Genomic DNA, 24,608 nt, shown 5'->3' with positions numbered 1-24,608 from the left:
TTATTGTATTATTCTCCATATGAACAACTATAAATTTACTTTTGCCCCACTCTATAGTGGCTGAAAGAGGTCTTGTTTTTGAAAATTTTCAGTCTCAGTCCTGGTCTTAAAAAAAATCACAATAAAACTTTACTGCTAAGCCATCAAACTGCAGTGTGGTCAGGCAAGTCAGTTTATTCAGCTTTTATTTATGACAATTGTTAAGTCCATGACAGTAAATCAAGTTCACCATCAACATTGTTGATTGAGTAGCACATGATAAATTCAGATATTTTCCAGGGTATGTGCTATGAAAAATATAAGCCCTTTTCTACTCCACATGTATTTTTATCACCATCAGTTATAACACATCTTAGCAGATTCCACTTTAGGTTGTACTGAATTAGTATTTTGTTCACTTTAAACTTGGCATTGACTCCTTGAGTAAACAACAACTAAACAGTATTGGTAATATCTGTCAGCTCATCAAGAGTTAGGGAAAGTCCTGACCGGTTTGGCTCAGTGGATAGAGCGTCAGCCTGCGGACTGAAGGGTCCCAGGTTCGATTCCGGTCTAGGGCATGTATCTTGGTTGCGGGCACGTTCCCAGTGGGGGGTGTGCAGGAGGCAGCTGATCGATGTTTCTCTCTCATCGATGTTTCTAACTCTCTATCCCTCTCCCTTCCTCTCTGTAAAAAATCAATAAAATATCTATTTTCTAAAAAAGAGTTAGGGAAATCTATTTAAAAAAATATATTTTATTGATTTTTACAGAGGAAGGGAGTGGGATAGAGAGTCGGAAATATCGATGAGAGAGAAACATCGATCAGCTGCCTCCTGCACAACCCCTACTGGGGATCGAGCCGGCAACCAAGGTACATGCCCTTGACTGGAATGGAACCTGGGACCCTTCAGTCCACAGGCTGACGCTCTATCCACTGAGCCAAACTGGTTAGGGCAGGGAAATCTATTTGAAATCATTTGTCTTGTGTTTTGCATCCTGCCTTTTCTATCTATACATGTTTTGTTCAGAGACAGAGCATACAAAGTATAGGCTCCATCAGATTCCCTCACCCTAGTCCTTCCTTTTGTATCTTCTTGGGTGTTTCACAAGGACAACCTAATAGGCATTACTTGCATTGATGCCATGTTAACTTGAAAGTTTAGGATGTGATTTCTCAATTGAGATAGAACTTCGTTGGTTCCATTAAGCATCTTATAAATGTTAATGTTGTTAGAAATTTGAAATAGCTTTTTGTTGTTAATATTTTCCATTGATTTTTAATTTATTGTTATTTAAAAACTAGAAGCCCGGTGCACGAAATTCGTGCACAGCGGGGGGTTGTCCCTCAGCCCAGCCTGTACCCTCTCAAATCTGGGACTCCTGGAGGGATGTCCGACTGCCCGGGATCAGGCCTAAACGGGCAGTCGGACATCCCTCTCACAATCCAGGACTGCTGGCTCCCAACTGCTTGCCTGCCTGCCTTCCTGATTGCCCCTAACCGCTTCTGCCTGCCAGCCTGATCACCCCCTAACCACTCCGCTGCCAGCCTGGTTGATGCTTAACTGCTCCCCTGCCAGCCTGTTTGCCCCCAACTTCCCTCCTCTGCCAGCCTGGTCACCCCTAACTGCCCTCTCCTGCAGGGTTGATCACCTCCAACTGCCCTCCCTTGCAAGCCTGGTCCCTCTCAACTGCCCTCCCTTGCAGGCCTGGTCCCTCACAACTGCCCTCCCTTGCAGGCCGGGTGCCTCCCAACTGCCCTCTCCTGCTGGCCATCTTGTGGTGGCCATCTTGTGTCCACATGGGGGCAGGATCTTTGACCACATGGGGGCAGCTATATTGTGTGTTGCAGTGATGATCAATCTGTATATTACTCTTTTATTAGATAGGATAGAGGCCTGGTGCACAGGTGGGGGCCAGCTGGTTTGCCCTGAAGGGTGTCACAGATAAGGGTGGGGGTTCCCTTGGGGTGTAGGGCGGCCTGAGCGAGGGGCCTGTGGTGGTTTGCAGGCCGGCCACGCCCCCTGGCAACCCAAGGGGAGGCCCTGGTATCTGGAATTTATTTTCCTTCTACAATTGAAACTTTGTAGCCTGGGGCGGCAGCCATTTCTGGGGCGGCAGCCATTTCTGTGGCAGTTAATTCACCTTCTACAATTGAAACTTTGTAGCCTTGAATGGGTGAGCCCCGCCAGGGTGTGCGGAAAGCTTTGCTTCCCCTGTTGCCGCCGGCAACCCTGGCCTGCTCTCTCAAGCTCCATTCTGCCGCCATTTGTTTGAATTTGTTTACCTTCTATAATTGAAACTTTGTAGCTTGAGTGGAGGCTTAGGCCTGCAATGGCTATGGAAAGCTTGGCTTGCTCTGTTACCTGGGAAACCTTGCTCTCTGTGGCTGTAGCCATCTTGGATTGGGGTTAATTTGCATACTCACCCTGATTGGCTGGTGGGCGTGGCTTGTGTAGCGGAGTGATGGTTAATTTGCATATTACCATTTTATTAGAGAGATATATATAAATTGTTGACAGTATTACAGAGCTCTCCCTTTAGTCCCCTCTGCCCAGCCCCTATCCATCCCCTCAGGTCTTCACCACCCTATTGCCCCTGTCCATGGGCTATGCATATAAGTTTTTCCGTTTATCTCTCCTCCCCCATTGATTTTTTAGAGAGAGAGTGGAAAGGAGGGGGAGAGACAGAGAGAGAGAAACATCAATGTGAGAGAGACACATCGATTGGTTGCCTCCCACAAGCATCCCGATTGGGGCCAAGGATTGAGCCTGCAACCGAGGTATGTGTCCTTGACCGGAATGGAACCTAGAGCCCTTTAGTCCAAGGCCCAATGCTCTATTTACTGAGCCAAATCAGCCAGGGCAAAATAGCTTTTTAATTTTATTTTTGTTGTTTTAAGTAACTATCAATAGAAGTAAGGGGATGGAGGGATTTTTCTTTCTTTAAAAAAATTATTTAATATGTTTTTACTGATTTCAGAGAGGAAGGGAGAGGGAGGAAGATAGAAACATCAGTCATAATAGAGAATCATCCATTGGCTGACTCCTGCACGCCCCCTACTGGGGATGGAGCCTACAACCTGGGCATGTGCTCTGACTGGTAATCAAACCTTAACCTTCTTGGTACATGGGTCCATGCTCAATCAGAGTCACACCAACCAGTCTGGAGGGATTTTTCTAAATCAACTCTTGTTTAAAACAGTTCTATCTTTGGTAGGATTCTAGATATTCCTAGATTTGTTAAATATTTCTAAAGATGTTTGGCATAGGTGTTAACTTCATGAGTGTATTTTTTTTTTCTAGTTCTGAATTAAGTCAGTCACGAACAAAAAACAGAACCTGGTAGGTGAGTGACTGCTATTGCATTCGCTCAAGGCATTAGGTTACCAAGGTGAATCACAAGTAATGAGAATTCTACTTTGCATTTATTTTCAAATCAGGAGTTGTAGAATTTGATAATCATGAAACATGCTGTTTTTCCTATAGTCTATGTAGGTGATGTCATTAAACTAGACTTTAGCTTTTAGATCTTGATTTAAAATATTGGAATGATTGGGTAAGTGATAAGTGATAATTAAGTATGTTTCATGTGGACAAGAAATAATACACTCGTCCTGAAATAAACTGATCTGATCAGAAGGAATCTTATCTTGAGAATGGCAGGAAATAAACCTGTAATACCAGTTATACACAGTGTAGCAGCTATGACTGAGTAAAGTAAAATGTAAATTATAAGAAGTTTGGGAAAAAGTGACTTTGTGATCTAAGTTTGTGAGAACCAGAAGTGGGGATATTGGATAGACATGTACATATCCCTAGATCTTAGGAAAGCATACTTCAAAAAGTAGAGACGACATGGGCATTCCAAAAGGGAAGTCAGTTTAAAGTGAAACAAAACTCTCAAATTAAAGATAAATAGATGGTTGCTTCTAATAGATATTCAGATTTAAGAAATTAGAAGACAAGAGTTTTGAAAAATATATGGTGCCATTAGTATTTCAATAAGTATAGAAAAAGTAAAGCAACGTAACTTGTTTTAAATGTGTCGTTTTTTTTAAATTGACTTTTATTTTAGAGAGGAAAGGAGAGGGATAGAGAGATAGAAACATTGATGAGAGAAACATCATCGATTGGCTGCCTCCTGCACGCCCCCTACTGGGGATGGAGCCCGCAACTCTGGCATGTGCCTGACTGGGAATTGAACCAGCGACTTCTTGGTTCATGGGTCATTTCTCAGCCACTGAGCTACACCAGCCGGGGTGTTTTAAAAACTAATTAGTATTAAAACATTTTTTATGAAAACACTCTTTAATCTTTTATGGCTTTTACAGCTATTTTCTAGACCTGCACTATCCAATATGATAGTCATCATCCACATGTGCTATTGTATTGGGCAGTACATATGTAGACCATTTTCAATATCACAGACATTTCTATGTGTGTGAAACTTTGATACATTATTATAAAATCTAGTACAAGTAACTAGGGGTATTGGGGTATTTTTTATCCAGAAGTTTTACTAAGGAAGAATTGGGCATTTGTGTGCTTATTGTTGTTTTTGTATTTGCAAATGTCCTTTATTTTGAAATAATTTTAAATTTATAGATAAGTTGCAATAATAGTACAAAAAGCTTTTCCCTTCCCTGAACCATTTGAGAGTAAGTTGCTCACTTGATGCCTATCAACCCTGAATACTTTAGTGTGTATGTCCTACAAACAAGGACATTCTCCTGTGTAACCACAATACACCCATTAAAATCAGGGACTTACAGTGATACAGTAGTACCAGCTAATCCTCAAATCCTATTCAAGTTTAACCAGTTGTCCCAATTATATCCTCCATAACAAAAGGATCCAATTCAGAATCACACATTGCATTTAGTTATCGTGTCTGTCTTTGAGTTGATCATAAATAGACTAAATATTTTGAAGAATATTGACTAATTATTTTGAGGACTATTCCTCAATTTGGGCCTGATGTTTCTTCATGATTGGATTCAGAATATGCATTTTATCAGGAATACCACATAAATTGTGCTGTATTTTTATTCTATCCTGTCAGAGGTACACAGTTTCTATGTATCCTATTTCTGTGTGTTAACCGTGAACACTTGATTAAGATGGTGCCTGCCAGTTCTCTCTATTATAAATTTATCTATTTTTCCATTTGTAGTCAATAAGTTATTTTGTGAGAAAGAGGCACATTGCAACCATGTAAATATCATTTGTCAAACTTTGGCTCACTAGTTTTAGTATCATTGATATTTCTTGGCTGGATTACTACTATGATGGTTGCCAAATGATGATTTTTCTAATTTTATCATTTCTTCCACATTAACAGTTAACATACCATTGTAAAGAAAAGCTTTCTTTTCTCCTAATTTATTTTATTATATTAATGTGGACATATGGATTCCCATTTTATTCAGTGAGTAATTATTATCTATTAATATAATCTGTTGTTTGATACTAAATTTGTCCTAGATTTAGCCAGTAAGCTGGCTCCTGTATCCTTTTGGCATGTCCTATCATTCTTTGATCACATCCCTTCCTTACTTTCTGGTACAACAAGATGTTTCAGTCTCGTCCTGTTTTCCTGCCCTAACCCTGAAATCAGTCATTTCACTACCGAGCCCTGGTTCCTTTTATTGGAGCATGTATTTAGAAACCAGGTCTGGATGCTAGGTATGATCTACTGGGGCATCACTGCTCTTAGGCACTCTCAGTGCGAGGGAATATACGACTTTATGTACACACACAAATATATATATATATATATATATGCAAATGTAGCCATATATATACTATTTCTCTCTTTAAAATGCTGTGAGTTTACACTGGTACCTCTGATTCCTGTCTAATATCTCAAGAGTTCATTTTATTTTTCTTCCTTTCATATATGTAACTCTTATGTGACAGAGAAACTTAGCTCTTATTATTCTTAATATATTTACTTAATTGATCAAGCCCCTCCAATATACCCAGTCTCTCTTTCCTTATGAGACTATATGGATGCCAGCCTTGCTCAGCATCACCTAATGGTTTTTAGGCTGAATTATTCAGAAACTAAGAAAGTACAGTGGACCATCATTATTTGCAGATTCACCTACTTGCTGAAATTTATTTGTAACCCCCAAATCTACTTGTTTTCATGGTCATTCACATACATGTGCAGAGGGGTGACAATTTTGTGTGGTTCAACACATACATTCCTAGCCTAGGTCATACAATGCCTTTTTGTGTCATTTCTCATATTGTAAACAAGGTTCTTTTTTTTTAAAATATATTTTATTGATTTTTTACAGAGAGGAAGGGAGAGGGATAGAGAGTTAGAAACATCGATGAGAGAGAAACATCAATCAGCTGCCTCCTGCACACCCCCTACTGGGCATGTGCCTGCAACCAAGGTACATGCCCTTGACTGGAATCGAACCTGGGACCCTTGAGTCCACAGGCCGATGCTCTATCCACTGAGCCAAACCGGTTAGGGCAACAAGGTTCTTTTTGAAGTCTGTGTGGTGCCATGTTTTTTGGTGTGCTTTTTACTGGTGATTTCATTGTTAAAAATGGCCACCAAGCGTAGGACTGATGTGCTGTCTAGTATTCTTTAGCTCAGGAGGGCTGTGATGTATGCTTTATGGAAAAAACGTGTTAAGTAAACTTTGTACATTCATAAGTTACAGTGCTGTTGGCCATGAGTTCATTGTTAATGCATCAACAATATAAAACATCCAGAAAAAGAAAGAGGAAATTTGCCAATCTGTACATGGTCACTCCAGAAAGTGACATCTATCATGCATGGCGAATCTGTAGAAAGAGGAAAAGGTGGGTAAATTTGTGATTTGCGAGATGATGAACAGTAAAAAGGCATAGTGGATAGCATTGTTGACCACTATGAGCATTGTTGAGTGTTTTTGTCACAAAAAGGTGTTTGATTTTGTTAAATGCTTTTTCTACATTGAGAGGATCGTATGTTTTCCCCTTTATTAATATTCTATATAGCATCAATAAATTTTGTTATTGTAAATCCTCATCTGAGGATATTTTTTCCATTGATTTAAAAAATGTATATATATTTTTAATTGATTTTTAGAGAGAAAGGGGGAGAGAGAGAGAGAGAGAGAGAGAGAGAGAGAGAGAGAGAGAGGCATTGCTGTGAGAGTGAAACATCAATTGGCTGTCTCCTGCACACTGGGGATCCAGCCGGCAACCCAGGCATGTGCCCTGACTGGGAATTGAACTGGCAACCTTTCAGTGCCTGGGACAATGCCCAACCAAATGAGCTACACATGCTAAGGCTCCATTGATTTTTAGAGAGAGGGGAAGGGAGGAAGGGAGGATCAGAGAGAGAAGCATTGATATGAGAGAGACACATAATTGATTATCTTCCACCCACATCCCAACTGGGGTGGAAGTGAACCTGCAACTTAGACACGTGCCGTTGACTGGAAATCGAGCCCAAAACCCTTCAGTGCGCAGGCCAACACTAACCACTGAGCACAACGGCCAGGGCATACATTTAGGTCTAGGTCTGATATCATTTCAAGTTAATATTTGTGTATGGCATGAGGCTCAGAGTCAAAAGTTCATTTTTTTTTCCATATGCATATTCAGTATATTAGCACTATTTGTGGGAAAGACTGTTGTGTTCCCATTAAATTGCCTTGGCATTTTTGTACAAAATCCATTGATTATCTGTGTGTGGTTCTATGTCTGGACTCTCCAGTTTATTCTCTTGGTGTATATGTCTGTTCTTATACCCATAGAACATTGTCTTGTTCACTATCAAGTAGTCTTCCAACTTTTTTTTTCTTTATCAAAATTGTTTTGGCTATTCTAAGTTTTTTGCATTTCTATGTAAATTTTATAATTAGCTTTATATCTTTTAGTGCTGCAGTTATTTTTCTAGACCAGAGAATGTTTATTTTTCTGTGCAGTATTTTAGAAAAATTCTTCTGATATATTTTTCAGTTTATTAAATCTCTCTTCAGCTGAGTCTTCTCCAGTGGTTAACCCATCTATAGAATTTTAGATTTCAGTGACTGTATTTTACTCTGGAAGTTCCATTTAGTTGTTCTGCTTTATTTTTTAAAAAGTGTTTTATGTCTTCCTTATTTTTTTTTGTTTTTTTAAATCCTCACCAAGGGACATGCTTAGAGAGAGTAAGAGAGAGAAAGAGAGAGAAACATTGATTGGCTACCCTCTGTATGCACCCTAACTGGGGATCGAACCCGCAAGCCAAGCATGTGCCCCGACCCGGAATCAAACCGGCAACCTTACAGTGCACAGGACAATGCTCAATCTACTGAGCCATTCTAGCTGGGCACCTTCCTTTTGGTTTTGATGCTTTCATCTTTAATATTGTTAAACGTACTTACTTTATTGTCTTTATAAGACTGTTATGTTTTCTGAATCCTGTCCATTTTATGTTGAGGTATTGCCTTTATACAGTGGTTTCATTTTATTTCTACTAGAGATGTCTTGGGGCATTACTGGCTCACTGGCATGGGCCAGTTTTGTTAATTTCCCATGGGGGGGGGGGGGGCGGCGGCGCACGGTCCTGAATCTATATATGTAAAAGCCTAAGCGACTGAACCACCGAACGACCGGTCAACCAGTCGCTATGATGTGCACTGACCACCAGGGGCAGACGCTCAACACAGGGGCTGCCCCCTCGTGGTCCATGCACTCCCACAGTGGGAGCACAGCTCAGCTGACCCACAGGCGCCAGATGCAGGGATCGTGCCTGGCGAGCATCGCTGTGGTGGCATGAGCCTTTCCCAATTGGGACTGACTGGGCACAAGCCGGCAGCAGGCGCATTGGGCCCGGGATGAGTGGGAGCGGCAGGCAGGAGCAGCAGGCAGTGTTGCATTGCTGGTTTTGGCCGATCACCGCAGGCCACATTGAGGGACCCCACCAGTGCACAAATCCATGTACCAGACCTCTAGTTATAAGAATTAGTAAATTTAGACCTTAAACCTATATGAGGTCTATGTCTATGGTTTCAAATTCTCAAGGGGAACCTTTTCCTTACCTTACCAATACCTTAAACTGAGTCAGACAAGCTTTCTGGTCTTGTTCATGCACGTGAATTTTTCCTTGTTTATTGTCATTGAAAGCATAGGCCTTTGAGGGTCACAACTTAGCAAGAAATCTTAGATCCAACTCTCCACCTTTCTGAAGTGCCTTTTCTACTTTTCTCTTGCTTTCTGTCTCTGTTTCTCCACTTCCGTCCGTTACTGAAATGTCTTAACAAATGCTTCTGGGGCCAATACAAAGATCAGCACATACTTCAATCTCTGGCTTTTGGCTCACATCTTGTTTCATGCTACTGGCAGTTTTCTCTCCTTGAGAACTTAGCTAAGCTTTTCAAAGGGCATTTATCCAGCATTTCTAGAGAGTTTTAGTAGATTTTCTAGATTGTTGTATTGCAAGATAAAAAAGATAAGACTGTGTGCTTTCAAGATTGAGTTTAATATACAGAAATACAGGATGTCAGCCAAAGTATAAAATTACTTTTTACATATGCATTTATTAATTTCTATTTTTAAATGGCAGCTCCTCTTTTAAAACGTGATCAGGAGCCTGATTTTCCTGTCTGCTTCCTGAGGAAGCAAAAGGGCAGAAACTTGGTGAGTTAGCAAGACCAGTTGTTGCTATAGTAAACAGGGAACTTCCTGGCAGTGGCTCTATTAACAGTAGGAAATGAAACCACGGCAGTGTTGCTTTAATTTGTCACAAGATTGTGTGTTTTGTTTTTTTAATGTTTTCGTTAATTTTAGATGGGGAGAGGGTGAGAGAGAGAGAGAGAGAGAGAGAGAGAGAGAGAGAGAGAGAGAGATAGATACATCGACATCCATTGGCTGTCTCCTGCACACATCCTGACCAAGAATTGAACCGGTGACCTTTTGGTGCATAGCCTCATGGCCAGGGCTGCCACAAGGTTTTGTTTCCCATCTTTGACATAGGCGTTTTAGGAGCTGGCCTTTATATCAAGGAATTGGCCTTTCCAGTTTATTTTACTCAAAGAGTCAGACAGTGATAGAAAGTCTCATTGCACCATACTTTATGAGTTTGTAATTATTGGACAATTATGATAAATTTCAATCAGGTTTTTAAAACTTTCCATTTAGCTCTTAGAGGGGAGTCCTTTTCCTCATGTGGCTATTGACATACATCATCCAGGGGGTAAGAGCACAGATTTCAGAATAAGATATATCTGGGTTTGAGTCTTGCCACCAATCTTCGCCTTTTTGGAATTGTGTGTTTAATGTGCTGTCTACATTTAGATGCATTACCAGTACAGCTGGAAAGAGAAGCAGATCTAGGTATTGATAAACAAGGCCAATGATTCTTCTTTGCTCATCCAGTTACTGTCATCCTGTGTGGGCATTGGTCTCATCTGTGAGAATAGGAGGGTGAACTGAGCAGCCTCCATAGTCTCCTCTAAAAGTCTTTAAATTAGTTCAATTTTTGATTAACAAATGAGGAAGCTGATCTTAGGAAATGTCTGTAAAGCCCACTGCCTGGTCTTTTAGTTCTTAGTACTTGGCTATAGAACCGGCAAGCTTAGAGTACCCACATGACAGGCTTTACAAGCTCAGTGACTGAAAGTGACCACACAGGATGGTCTGATCATAGATTGCTAACTGGGCAGGTCAAGGTGGTTAGTCACGCACCAGGCCTATAACTTTCTCAGCAAAAGTCAGTCTTTACCTTAAGTGAGCCCTGTGAAATATCAGAGTATGAAATCTAGATATATAAAAGGTTAAGCAACCATCTGACCAGTAGCTATGATGTGCAGTGACCACCAGGGGGCAGACGCTCCGGCCGGTAGCTATGACATGCATTGACCACCAGGGGGAGACGCTTAACGCAGGAGCTGTCATGCTGTGGTGACTTGGCAGCAGTGGTTCTCGGGTGATGCACCCTGGAACCAGAGAGGAGGGAGCCCGATTCTGGGGCATGTCACCCAAGAACCGCCTTCTCACAATCCGGAACCCCTTGGGGGATGTCGGAGAGCCGGTTTCGGCCTGATCCCCGCAGGCCAGGCTGAGGGACCCCACCTGCCGAGGGACCCTGCTCACCCCGCAGACTCCCTTCGAGCCGCAGCGCCACCCCAGGTGCGGCTGGCCGGGGAGGGACAGCACATCTAGCCCACTCCTGCCAGCCAACTTCTAATTAATTTCCTTTCAATGTTCATGAATCCCTGCACGAGGGCATTAGTATCAGAATAATTTTCCAGGCTCCTCAGAGCACCAAGCATATGACCATGAAACTCCTCATAGTTATCTTATTGTCCACATACCATCTCTATTTACTGTAAATGTTAAATGTTAACTATTCTGTCCCCACCACTGTAAAAGAAGTAACTATCTCTCCATTTTACTTTTTATTCAATCCTAGATATTTCCTTGCTTTTTCCTTTTTGTTTTTTTTCCATCTCCTTAATCTGCCACCAGTGGATTTCATGTAACCTTTCTTACGTTTTCTCTTTTGATTCTAAATGTTTAAAAAGAACTGCCAAACTGCCATTCTCTGGAGCATTTTCTCAATTTGTTGAGATCTTGTTCCTGGGCGTGTCCTCAGATTTTGTTCAAATAAACTCTTATAAAATTTTCCTATCAGTTTTAATTTCCTTTTGTTGACATTGGGGAGTAATGACTATGAGGAAACAGGAAAAGGGTAGGATCAGGTAGGGGAAGCCACCAGACTGCAGTGCACACCTGACAGTCTCTGTCAGCCCAGATTGCCCAATAGTGGAGTATCTCACTGGATAGAAACGCTAGGGCCTTGGACCAGTTCATTGCCTAGTCATTGGGCAGTCACTGAATGTCTTTGTCTGAAGTTTTCTTTTATTGTATTTAGGATTATTTTAAAGAAGTGTGTGAACATTCGGAAGGCCCTCTGTTGAAAGGGATTGTCTTTTACAGTATCCGTGCAAACAAAGTATGAGCAACCTATGGCATCAGGTCCCCAACAGCTTTGGATTTTGTTTTCCTAATCTTGGCTAGTTTGTAGCTGAAAAATGGTGTCTCCTCGATGTTTTGAACCTAAAGTTTCCTATGGTATTTAGTGGGTGGTGAAATTAGGGATGTGATTCTTAATCCTCTGTCCAAGGGGATTCAGAACCACAGTCATTACTCCCCAAGGCCCAGCAGGATGGGGAAGATGATAAGAATGAGGCTCTAGAATCAGATTGGCCAGGTTCAGATCTCAGATCTGCTGTTTACTACTTTGTGACCCTAAGAGTCTCTTTATATCAGGTTACTTATTTGGATAATGAGCCTTATAGGGCTATTTTGAGGGTTAAATGAGGTAGAGCACGTAAAACAGTATAATGTCTGGCCCATTGTGTATGCTTAAAGATTAGGCATTATTTCCATATAAATTTGATTATTTTGGTACCATAAGAATTAGAAAAGAAGAGAACTTAATTCAGGCTTTACTCTTTTTCCTAGAGAAAAAAAACTGAGGCTTAAAGAGGTTAATAGGTTTGGCTTGGGTCACTTAGCTAATGAGTTACAGCAGTTGGACCAGAAGGTGGGTCTTTGACCAATACTTTGTTATGCAAGGACTATCCTGTGATTTGTAAGACAATTAAAACTAGCTTTAGGCATTGCCAAATGTCCCCTTGCAGTGGATTAGTCCAGGTTTTGGGAGAAGAGAGGAATGCTCCATTTTGCCTCCACTGGAAAGACCTAATTTCTCATTGAGTTCTCATGATCTAAACTATTTAAGATGGAGCTTTGTTCTATGGCTACTAGAATGTTAAACACAGATCTATAAAACATCTCCTTAGAGTGTACTCCCTAGGAACAATCCATAGAGCTGTTTTACCTTTCTAAAGGTGTTTTTTTTTTCCATTTAGTTGCAGGTGGCAAAACTAAAAAAAAAAGTATTTATGGAATTCCAGTGAGTGGGGATGGATGATGCAGCTCAAATAATTAAGGTAAGAGAAATAAAACCAAAGCTGTGAGGAGTCTTTGTCCCCCAAGTTAGTGTTCTCACAAAACAAAGCTAAAATCAGGTTCTCTTCATTCCATTTTATTTGCAGGCTATAAGAATAGCTTTTTTTTTTTATGATTAAAACATTGTAATTATCATTCTTTATAATGGTGGCCTTCATCCTGGTCATGAATCCAAAACATGAACACAGTAAATTTTTTCATTTATTTAGTTTTAATTTGATTACTGTTTTATCCGTGTTTTGCATTTTTCAGCATATAGATCCTAACATGTTTTGTTAGAGGAAATACATAGGTATAAATCCTTTGGGGAAGTTGTTGTAGGCAGAGAGAACAGCACCAGGTGTCTGACAGGTGGGGTCAGACCAAACCTGGGTTCAGCAACTTCAGTACTAGAGTTCTGGCTAGGAAAGAATTCAGAGCCAAGACTCAAACTCTAGAGAACATTTATTTGATAAATCCCAGAGGTAGGAGAAGTAATTCGTAGAAGAAATGGGCTTAGGAAACAAGTTATGGAGGTAAAGGAAAGGCCTTTGGAGCTTGGGAGTGAGGAAGCTAATGTCAATGTGTCTGGGCCCTGGACAGGGAAGCGAGGGGGAAGGCAGGGGCCTCCTCCTGGGAGGGAGGGAGAGCAGGGAGCACACTGGGTCCTCTGTCCTAAGTGTTTTAAGGGTGGAGATTTTAGGGAGGTCCCAGGGGAAGATCTTAATAGCATATTCAACAGTTTTCCAGGTGTGTCCTTTCAGGGTTGTGGTCTCCACTGATTGATTGGCGGGCACCAGGGTCATTATTCAATGCAGCTCGTCCTGAATGTCAGCAGTGGCTGGTTTTGTTGCTTATCTGGGCCTGGAGCTGAAATACAATTGAGGCATACGGTAGATGTTATCTCTAGGGAGGAAAGGTCAGGGAGTCCAAACCATATGACCAGTGATATGCTAGGAGAGGAAAAGTCACCCTAGTGGCAAGGTCCCACCCTACAATTGTCCGCAGCTAGGCAACCTGGGCTTTTGGCCCTGGTGACCTTCTGTATTTAGCACATGGTCCTTGCTCTGCTCATGCCTGTCTGACTGGCCTACAACAGAGTAATTGTAAATGTTGTTTTTAAGTTTGTTTTTCATTTAGTCTTTACTGGTATATAGAAACATTAATGATTTTTTTGTGTTGACCTTATATTCTGTGACATTGCTACATTTATTAGTTCCAGGAGATTTTTTGTAGGTTTCTTAGGAATTTCTGTGTAGATTATCATGTCCTCTACAAATAGGGACAGTTTTAGTTCTTACTTTCCCATTTTCTTGTCTTATTACACTGGGTAAGACTTATGGTACTGTGTTGAATAAGAGTGGTGAGAGTGGACATCCTGGCCTTGTTTATCATTTTAGGGGGGGAAGTAATCATACTTTAGGTTTTGTTTGTTTTTAAAGATGCCTTTTATCAAGTAGAGGAAGATCCCTTTTATTCATACTTTGTTGAGAATTTTTCTCATGAATTGGTGTTGTGTTATGTCAAATGCACATCAGTTGATAGGCTTATGTGGGTTTTTTCAATCAATAATTCACATTGATTTTTTTAAAAAATTGAACCATCCTTGCATTCCTGAAATAGACCCTACTTGGTCATGGTGTATTATTCTTTTTATATATTGTTGCATTTGACTTGGTAATATCCTATTGAGGATTTTTTTTTTTTCTATGTTCATGAGGGAAATTGGTCTGGAGTATTTTTATTTACTGTCTGGTTTTGTTTTCAGGATAATGCTGGTATAAAAATGAGAGATGGGAAGTATTCCCTCCGCTTTATTTTTGGAAGAGATTGTATATTATTGGTGTTATTTCCTCCTTTGAATGTTTTGTGGGATTTGTCAGTGAAGGCATCTTGGGCCTGAAGATATTTTTCCTAAGTTAAACATTTTTTTAATAGTTGTAGGAGTTCTGATATTTTGTGATTTTTAAGGAATTGGCCCATTTTGTTTACGTTGTTGGGTTTCTGTGTGTGGAGTTACTCATGGTATGTACCCCAACCAGGGATCAAACCCCCAACCCAGGTATGTGCCCTGACTGGGAATTGAACTGGCAACCGTTTGGTGCACAGGACGGCCCTTAACCAACTGAGCCACTCCAGCCTGGCTTCCCTAATCCTTAATGTTCCTGCTAAGTATAGTGATACTCCTTTTTTTTTTTTTTTAAGTTGTGAAGATTTGTGTTATGAATCAGGATGTGGTCTGTCTTGGAGAATGTTCCATGGGAGCTTGGAAAAAAAAAATGTTGTTGCTATATAGAGCTTCCCCAAAACATCAGTTCATCTGTATCCTTGCTGATTTTTCATCTAGTGGTTTTGTCAGTGAGAGAGGGTATTGAACTCCCAAACTACAATAGTTGATTTTGTGTGGTTTTTTTTTTAATATTCACCCAAGTATATTCTCATTGATTTAGAGTGAGGGAGGGAGGGTTGGAGGGAGGGAGGGAGGGAGAGAGAGAGAGAGAGAGAGAGAGAGAAGGAAGGAAAGAAAGAAAGAAGAAACATCGATCTGTTGCCTCCCATATGGGCCCCAACTTGGGACCAAACCCAGAATCTAGGTATGTGCCCTGACTGGGAATCGAACCTGAGACCTTTCATTGTTCAGGACATTACTCCAACCAACTGAGCCACATCGGCCAGGGCCAATTCTGCCAGTTTTTGCTTCACATATTTGGAAGTTTTGTTCTTTGATGAATATATACATTTAGAATTTTTATGTCTTCTTGGTGAATTGGCCTTTTTATCATTACGTGTTATTCCTCTTTGTCCCTGATAATTTTCCTTGCTTTAAAGAATACTTTAGCCCAGGCCGGTTTGGCTCTGTGGATAGAGCATTGGCCTGCGCACTCAAGGGTCCCGGGTTCGAGTCCAGTCAAGGGCATATACCTTGGTTTCGGGCACATCCCCAGTAGGGGGTATGCAGGAGGCAACTGATTGATGTTTCTCTCTCATCGATGTTTCTAACTCTCTCTCCCTCTCCCTTCCTCTCTGTAAAAAATCAATAAAATATATATTTTTTAAAAGAATACTTTATCTGGTATTAATATAACTATTTTAGTTTTCTTTTTCTTTTTTAATCCTCACCCGAAGATATTTTTCCATTGCTATTTAGAGAGAGTGGAAAGGAGGGAGAAGGGGGAGAGAGAGAGAGAGAGAGAAAGAGAAAGAAAGAAAGAAAGAGAGAGAGAGAGAGAGAGAGAGAGAGAGAGAGAGAGAGGAAGGAAGGAAGGAAGGGAGGGAGGGAGGGAGGGAGGGAGGGAGGGAGGGAGGGAGGGAGGGAGGGAGGGAGGGAGGGAGGGAGGGAAACATTTATGTGAGGGAGACACATGTTTGGGTTGCCTCCTGCACACGCCCCGACTGACGCTCTAACTACGTAGCAAAACCGGCTAGGCTCAGCTTTCTTTTGATTAGTTATTTCCCTGGTATATCTTCATCTATTTAAAAAAAATTAATAGGAAAAATTTAAGTAGTTTTTGTTTTACAGAAAATAAGTGGAAATTACAGCGTTCCTATATACTCCCTTTCCATAATCCTGCCCTCCCCATTTCCCCTATTATTAACATTTTGCATTAGCATGGTAGATTTGTTGCAATTGATGAGCCAATGTTGATACATTATTATTAACTAAAGTCCATAATTTATATTGGGGTTTATTCCTTATATTGTACATATTATGGATTTTGACAAATGTATAATGACGTGTATCTATTACAGTATCATACAGAATAGTTTCACTACTCTAAAAATTCTTTGTTCTCCACTTACTCATTCCTCTTTCCCTATCCCTGAAACACTGAATAAATTTATTTTTAACCTACCTTGGTTGTTATATTATATCTGAAGTACATTTCGTGTAGACTGCATATAGTTAGGTCTTTTTCCTTCTTTAAATTTTTATTTTTCAATTACAGTTGACATTTAATATTTTATATTAGTTTCAGGCATGCAGTATACTGGTTAGATAGACATTTATATAACTTAGGAATTGATTCCCTCAATAAGTCCAGTAACCAACCACCTGACATACATAGTTATTATATTATTAACTATATTTCCTGTGCTATACTTATATATCCCATGACTATTTTGTAACTGGCAATTTGTACTTCTTAATCTCTTCACCCTCTTTTCCCAAACCCCCTCTCATTTGGCAACCATCAGTTCTCTGTATTTATGAGTTAGTTTCAATTTTGTTTGCTTATTTTGTTTTATAGATTCTACATATAAATGAAATCATATGGTATTTGTTTTTCTCTGTCTGACTTATTTTATTTAAAATAATACCCTCTAGATCCATTCATATTGTCACTAATGGTAAGATTTCATTCTATTTTAAGGCTGAGGAAAATTCCATTATATATGCCACAACTTTTTTATCCACTTGTCTATTGATGGGCACTTGGGTTGCTTTTATATCTTGGCTATTGTAAATAATGCTGCAATGAACATAGGGATACATATATGTTTTCAAATTAGTGTTTTGGATTTCTTCGGATAAATACCTAGAAGTAGAATTGCTGGGTCATAAAGCAGTTCCATTTTAATTTTTTTGAGGAACCTCCATACTATTTCCGTAGTGGCTGCACCAATTTGCAATCCCACAGTGTACGAGGGTTCCCTTTTATCCACATCCTTGCCAACATTTGTTGTTTACTGGTTTATTGATGATAGCCATTCTGACAGGTGTGAGGTGATACCTCAATGTGGTTTTAATTTGCATTTCTCTGATGATTAGTGACATTATCAAGACAGGTTTACCATCCATTTCTTTGTATAAGGTCCAGGAAGAGATCAATAAAATATTTCCTCTTATAATATTATTAGCCCAAACTTCTGATCTGTTCAATGTATTATAGATTTTAAATTTCCTCCTAGCCCATCAGTCAACGCATTTTAACACTGAGGTAAACAAGAGCATACCTCTCAGAGGCTTATGAAGTATAGATCTTAGGTCTTGAGCTGATATTTGAGAGGGAACTATTAAAACTTAGTCGAGTCATACTCCTTGTGCCTTAATTTTCCAGCCATTATGTAAGGTTTTCTTTTTCTAGAAAGAGACTAATCTGGAATGAGAATTAATTCTCATCAGTAAAAGCAAAGCTTTAAGTAGGTCATCTGACTTTACTTTGTGTTCCACATTCACCGTGGTTATAAAAGGGCCTTTCATGAGTTTTCTAGGCTTTCCTTGCTGCCAGACTCTCCACAGGCATTGTGAAAGAATGAAACTACCCTCCCCCTGCAAAGCCTGTCTCATAGACTCTTTCATAGAGTACATACTGCACTATGTTTAGCTCAGCAGGGACTCTTTCCAGACACTGAATATATGAATAGTCCTCCTTCCAGATAAGAAATTTCAGTATTAGTGTCATAGCCATCGAAGTTAGTGTCATCAGTATCTAATAAATAAAATGACTTGCAGCCAGATTTTTGCCAAGTAATTAGGCCAGAGTTTAAGTGTTTATATTAAAGTTATATATAAAATTTGCCTCTAGATAATTATGTCAAATCAGTTAGGAGGTTGATAGATGCTTCAAATAATCTGCGTACTCATTATTCACTTTTTAAAAGAAGATAACACTGAAATTGTTTTGACTGCAGGAGTAGAGGAGGAAAGTAAACAGGGAATTTTGAAACAAGGGATATTAAACAAGATGCTTGTGGCACCATCTGGGGATAGTAAAGGATTTTTATTTTACTGGCATTGAGATCCACATATCTCAAGGAAACTGTAACTATATACAGTCAGTCCTCAGGTTACATCGGACTCGACTTACGTCGTTTCGTGGTTATGTCACCATATCCCATTTATTTATTAAAAAAAAGTTCCGTCATTTCGACGTATGCACATATGTGCATTATGTTTTTTATTTATTTACCACAAATAAAGGTCAGGAATTGTTATCTTTCTTTTAAATTTTTTTTACTGTTTCACTTCATTACTGCTGTGTATGTGCTCCATGTGAGTGATGTAGGTGCTTATGTAGGTGGGTTCCAACTTAGGGCGAAAATCGGTTACGTCGTGCTGTAGGAACGGATCTCCGACGTAACCCGAGGACCTACTGTAGAGTTAACCATATATATTGATTTTTTCCCCCCAAGGACTAGAGCCTATCAGTTTCCAAATAATTCTGGTGAAGTTAGTCTCTTGGGGCTTCCATTTTACCTATTCTGTAGTTCTCACTATAAAACATTCCCGAACATCTTCTGAGTTTTTAGTCACTTAAGTACTTTATTTCCTTTAGTCATCTTTAATATCTACCTTCCATTCCTATCAAGGCTAGACTCTGGTTCAGCAATTCAGCTAATTCTCTTGTCAGTACTCAATTCTATTGCTTAGAGTTCTGTTACATTCATCCAGCAAAACTTTAATTCTGTATATTCTCTAAGCTATTACTGCTTAGAGCATTTTTTTAGAAAAGAATTCTTGAAAAATGGGTCTTATCTTACCTGGGCCCTCAGGGCTGCCCAGTGTCAGCATTTCCTGCCATTTTCTGAAGCAGCATTCTAAGTCTTAACACATCTTAAAAGTTTATCTCACTATCACATCTTAAAAGTTTATCTCACTATCTCCTCCAATTTTTTAGCCTTTGACTTTTCTACAGACTTTACAGGAAATCGTCAGCATTTACACATGGTTTGTTCCTGCTCAACCTAACAAACAAGCCCTTTCTTTTCTTTCTTTTTTTTTTTTGTTAATCCTCACCTGTGGATACGTTTTCCATTGATTTTTTAGAGAGTGGAAGGGGGTAGAGGGGAGAGAACGAGAAACATCAATGTGAGAGAGACACATTAATTGGCTGCCTCCACATGCACTGGGACCAGGGATCAAACCTGCAACCCAGGTAAGTGACCTTGACCGGGAATCAAACATGCGACCCTCTGATGCTCAGCCGACACTCAGCCACTGAGGTACAGTGGCCAGGGCAGCAAACACTTTCTTGAGTGCAAATCAGTGGCTCTTTTTGCTAGGGTATATAGGGTCTTTTTGACCCTGAATCAAAGTTACCTTGATCACCCTCCTTATTAACTCTCCTTTATTATTATTAATAATTTACCTGTAGGTTCTTCTGGATTTTCTATGCAGCATTTCCTGCAGATAATCTTATCTAATTTTTGTACTTCTAATTTCTTTTTCTTATTGCAAAGGCTAGGACCTCGCATACATTATTGAATAGAAAAAGTGATAGTGGGTAACTTTGTCTTATTCCTGATTTTAAAGGGAATGCTTTTAGTGTTTCCCAATTAAAGAGGATAATTGTGTAGGATTATTGTTTTAAACAACTGTTTTATCACCGTAAAGAAGTCTTCTGTTCCTAAGTAAGAGAGTTGTTGTTTTTAAATCATGAATCCATGTGTTTTTATCCAGTGCTTTTTTTCTACATAAATTTAAATGATTATATGATTTTTCTTCTTTAATATAGATGAATTATACTTATAGATTTTATATACCAGATTCAGTTTGTTAATATATTGTTTAGGATTTTTAATTTATAATATTGAGTGGAAGTGGACTATAATTTTCTTTCTTGTAATTTTTTTATTGATTGATTTTAGAGAGAGAGAGAGAAACATTGATTTGTTGTTCTGTTTATTTATGCATTCATTGATTGTTTCTTTGTATGTGCCCTGACTGGGGATCGAACCGGCAACCTTGGCATATCTGGATGATGCTCTAACCAACTGACATAGCCAGCCAGCACCTCTTGTAATGTTTTTTGACTAATTTTACTGCCAGGTTTCACTCACCTCTTAGGATGAGTTGGGATTTATCTGCCCCCACCCCATCCTCTATCATCTGGGCCCAGTGTTTTCTTTTCTGGCAAAAATTTAAACTTCAGGTCAACCTCTTTAATAGTTACAAGATTATCCAGGTTTTTTATTTATTTTTGAGCTAGTTTTAAGTTCTAATTTTCCAGAGTTTTGTTCATTTCTTTCAAGTTTTCAAAATTATTTGCTTATAGTTGTTGATAATAATCTTAGTTTTCATCTGCTGTATCTGTTATTTCCTCTTCTTATTCATAATACTAGAGGCCCGATGCACGAAATTCGTGCATGGAAAGGGTCCCTAGGCCTGGCCAGCAATCAGGGCTGATCTGTGGGGCGACCGTGGGGCAATCGAGGCCCCACTGGCACCCACTTTGGCTGGCCTGGGGCCTGAGGGCTGGGGGAAGCTCCTGTGTTGAGCGTCTGCCCCCTGGTGGTCAGTGCGTGTCATAGTGACCGGTCACTCCACCGGTCGTTCTGCTGTTCAGTGGATTTGCATATTAGGCTTTTATTATATAGGATTTGGGCTTTCTCAAGTGTAAAATTTATTGTTTTGACATATGTCTACAGCAGTTAAACTATTACCACAATCAAGAGAGTGTGAAAATTATCAACCCCCAAAGTTTTTTTGTGTCCCTATGTAATCCCTTTTTCTTGCTCGGGCTCACAGCACTGTCCCCAAGCAACCACTGATCTATTTTCTGTTGCTGTAGATTAGTTTGTACTTTCTAGTGGTTTATATAAGTGAAATCATGCATTATTGTATTAACCATGTGTCCATGATGATTTCACATCAGGACCTTGCTGACTCTGGAGAGACTGCCGCTTTTAGGGTTAGCCAGTTTCTAGAGACAACTCACCTGCTACTGTGCCTTTTGTATGCAAACCAATCAATCCAGAACCCAAACCCCAACCACCTGCTTTATTGGGCTCTCACACTCTGGGACATTATTCACCTGGTCAGTTCACTCCATGGCCAGGTACCAGGCAATTAGGGACAGCCTCTAAACCAGGGGTCCTCAAACTTTTTAACCCTTTGCACTCGCTTGCTTTTTTCTCGATTCCTTTATTCTAATGCTAACCGTGTCGAGTCACACTCGATATCCGAGTGCAAAAGGTTAAACAGGGGGCCAGTTCACTGTCCCTCAGACCGTTGGAGGGCCAGACTAGAGTTTAAAAAAAACTATGAACGAATTCCTATGCACACTGCACATATCTTATTTTGAAGTAAAAAAACAGAACGGCAAAAACACCCACATGTGGCCCGCGGGCCGTAGTTTGAGGACACCTGCTCTAAACCATAGAGCTGGCTGATATTATTCAAAACTAGTGGCCCAGTGCACGAAATTTGTGCACGGTGCGGGGGGCTCCCTCAGCCCAGCCTGCACCCTCTCCAATCGGGGACCCCTTGGGGGATGTCTGACTGCCAGCAGTCGGACAACCCTCTCGCAGTCTGGGACCGCTGGCTCCTAACTGCTCACCTGCCTGCCTGCCTGATCACCCCTAACTGCCCTCCCCTGCCGGCCGGATCTCACCCCCAACTGCCCTCCCCTGCTGGCCTGGTTGCCTCCAACTGCCCTCCCCTGCCGGCCTGATCTCGCCCCCAACGGTCCTCCCCAACGGCCTGATTGCCCCTAACCCCCTGCCGGCCTGGTCCCCCCAAACTGCTCTCCCCTGCCGACCTGATTGTCCTTAACTGCCTCTGCCTTGGCCCTCACCACCATGGCTTTGTCCAGAAAGAAGTCGGACATCTGGAAGATGGCCAGTCAACCTGGTCTAATTAGCATATTACCCTTTTATTGGTATAGATAGATTATATAGGATAGGATTACTTAAATGGGGGGGGAGGGAGGGAGCCTTTTTCAGCAGGAGGAGATGCCCTTGGCAGACAAAAATACATAATCCCTATATCTGGACTGATAGCCAGCCATATGCACTGTACTGCCAAACCGGTCATTAAAAAATTGAACCGCTTTCTTACACCTTACACCAAACAGCTGTTGCCCTTAAAACCCCTCCTCAGCCCCCACCTTAGGTTCTGCCTTCGCAGTTCACCAGGTTAGGTTCTGATTGGTAGGTTTCTATGCCAGTGAGCGTCAAAATCTCTGCCTCCTAGGCAGCCATTTTGTGAGGACGCGAGGGTCAATTTGCATATTACCGCTGTATTATATAGGATAAGATGGGGGAAACTATGACTTACATTTACCTTTAAACTATTAATACTATACTAAATATATTTTATGGTAATTGAGTATGAGTGCTAGAGGCATAAAATAGAAAACTGTAACACCCCTAGTAGAAAAAGTTACTGTTTTCCCCAGAAACAACATTCTAGTCACACGATTGTTCCAGAAACCCTTCCTCCCAAAGACCAGTGTTCCAGAGGTTGGTTTAAGGACAACCTGCATTAGAATTACTTGAAGGGCTTGTTGAAAATGCAGATTTCTGGGTCCTACCCTAGATCTGGGGAATTAGAATATTGAGGGTTAATGTCTAGGAATATGCATTTTATCTTATTAAAGTTTCTGGACAGAGGCCTTAAACTACTATTTTTAAAACAGTTTTATTGAGGTATAATTAACATAATAGATGTACATATTTAAAGTATACGGTTTAATAAGTGTTGACATATATACAAACCTCTGAAAGCATGAACACCACCAAGATAATGTTAACCTCATTGCCTGCTAACCTCATTGCCCAGCTAACCTCATCGACTGCTAATCTCATCACCCTGCTAATCTCACTGTAATGGCTAAAGCTCAAAATGATTGCAGGCCCTTGGTGTCCAAGGCTGTCACCAAGAGTTTGGGGGCAGAATGGGACAGGGCAACTAAAACACCACACAGCTCGCCGTTCACACTGAAATGCAGCCATTTTTCTTAAATAAATGCTGTCCGGAATGCTGTCCACCTTTGTTTAATTTTCAGTGTTCTGAAAATACAGTTTCTTTTTCTGTGCTTTCATGTGGAGTTTTTGGAAGGATATATATATATATATATATATATATATATATATATATATATATTGCACCATTTTCACAAATGTCATTTGCTGTAGTCCTTTTAATAATTAAAAGTCATCTTTGAGTTGGCTTCACCCTGTCACTTTTTTTTTTTCAATATACCCTCATTACAGCAGGGATATTTTGTAGAACAATCCACAAGTGTCATCCATTGAGTTTTAATATTTCCTCTTGGTAACGTTGCTAGGGTTAAAAAATGCGGGTCTCATGGAAAATCTGTTTTCTATCTGGTATACTGGCAGTGTTGTTCTGCACTTGGTAAGGAAAATTATACTAATAAAAGGGTAATATGCTAATTAGACCAGACATATTCCGGACGACCCTCCGGACATCCTTCCAGACAAAGCCGTGGCTGCAAGAGCTGAGGCAAGCCGCCAAGGCTGGGAGGGCCCATTGCAGAGCCCCAGCCAGGTTGGCAGGACCTTCCTCTGCGCAGCATTGATTACAAAGCCCTGGCAGGGTGGACAGAGCCTCCCTGTGGGTGACGATAGGGCCCATCCAGAGCCCTGGCCAGGTGGGCAGGGCCTCTCTCTGCTCTGCCATTGATTCCCAGAGCCCCAGAAGGATGGGCAGGGCCTCCCTGTGGGCCGGGATGAATGGCAGAGCCCAGGCCTGGTGGGAAGGGCCTCCCTCTGCTCTGCCATTGATCTCAGAGCCCAGGACTGGTGGGCAGGGCCTCCCTGTAAGCGGTGATTAATGGTGGAGCCCAGGCTGGGTGGGCAGGGCCTCCCTGTGGGTGGGATGAATGGCGGAGCAGAGGGAGGCCCTTCCCACCCGCCCGGCCTGGGCTCCGCCATTTATTCCCGCTCACAGGGAGGCCCTGCCCACCCTTCTGGGGCTCTGGGTTCAGT

At 40.9% G+C, this 24,608-nt stretch overlaps 1 protein-coding gene across 2 annotated transcripts in view; it reads left to right on the top strand.

The window, feature by feature from the left end:
• PTPRA (protein tyrosine phosphatase receptor type A) overlaps window positions 1–24,608 on the top strand; it is a 142,217-nt gene that overhangs the window by 33,241 nt on the left and 84,368 nt on the right. For both annotated transcript variants that reach the window (XM_079784900.1, XM_079784901.1), the window contains exon 2: window positions 12,854–12,934. In XM_079784900.1, coding sequence (XP_079641026.1) covers window positions 12,908–12,934 — 27 coding nt within the window. In that variant the 5' untranslated portion in view covers window positions 12,854–12,907. The remainder of the gene's footprint in view (window positions 1–12,853; window positions 12,935–24,608) is intronic.

The sequence above is a fragment of the Cnephaeus nilssonii genome (genome assembly GCF_951640355.1).
Source record: "Cnephaeus nilssonii genome assembly, chromosome: 11".
NCBI lineage: Eukaryota > Metazoa > Chordata > Mammalia > Chiroptera > Vespertilionidae > Cnephaeus > Cnephaeus nilssonii.
This window is presented reverse-complemented; position numbering and strand designations above follow the sequence as displayed.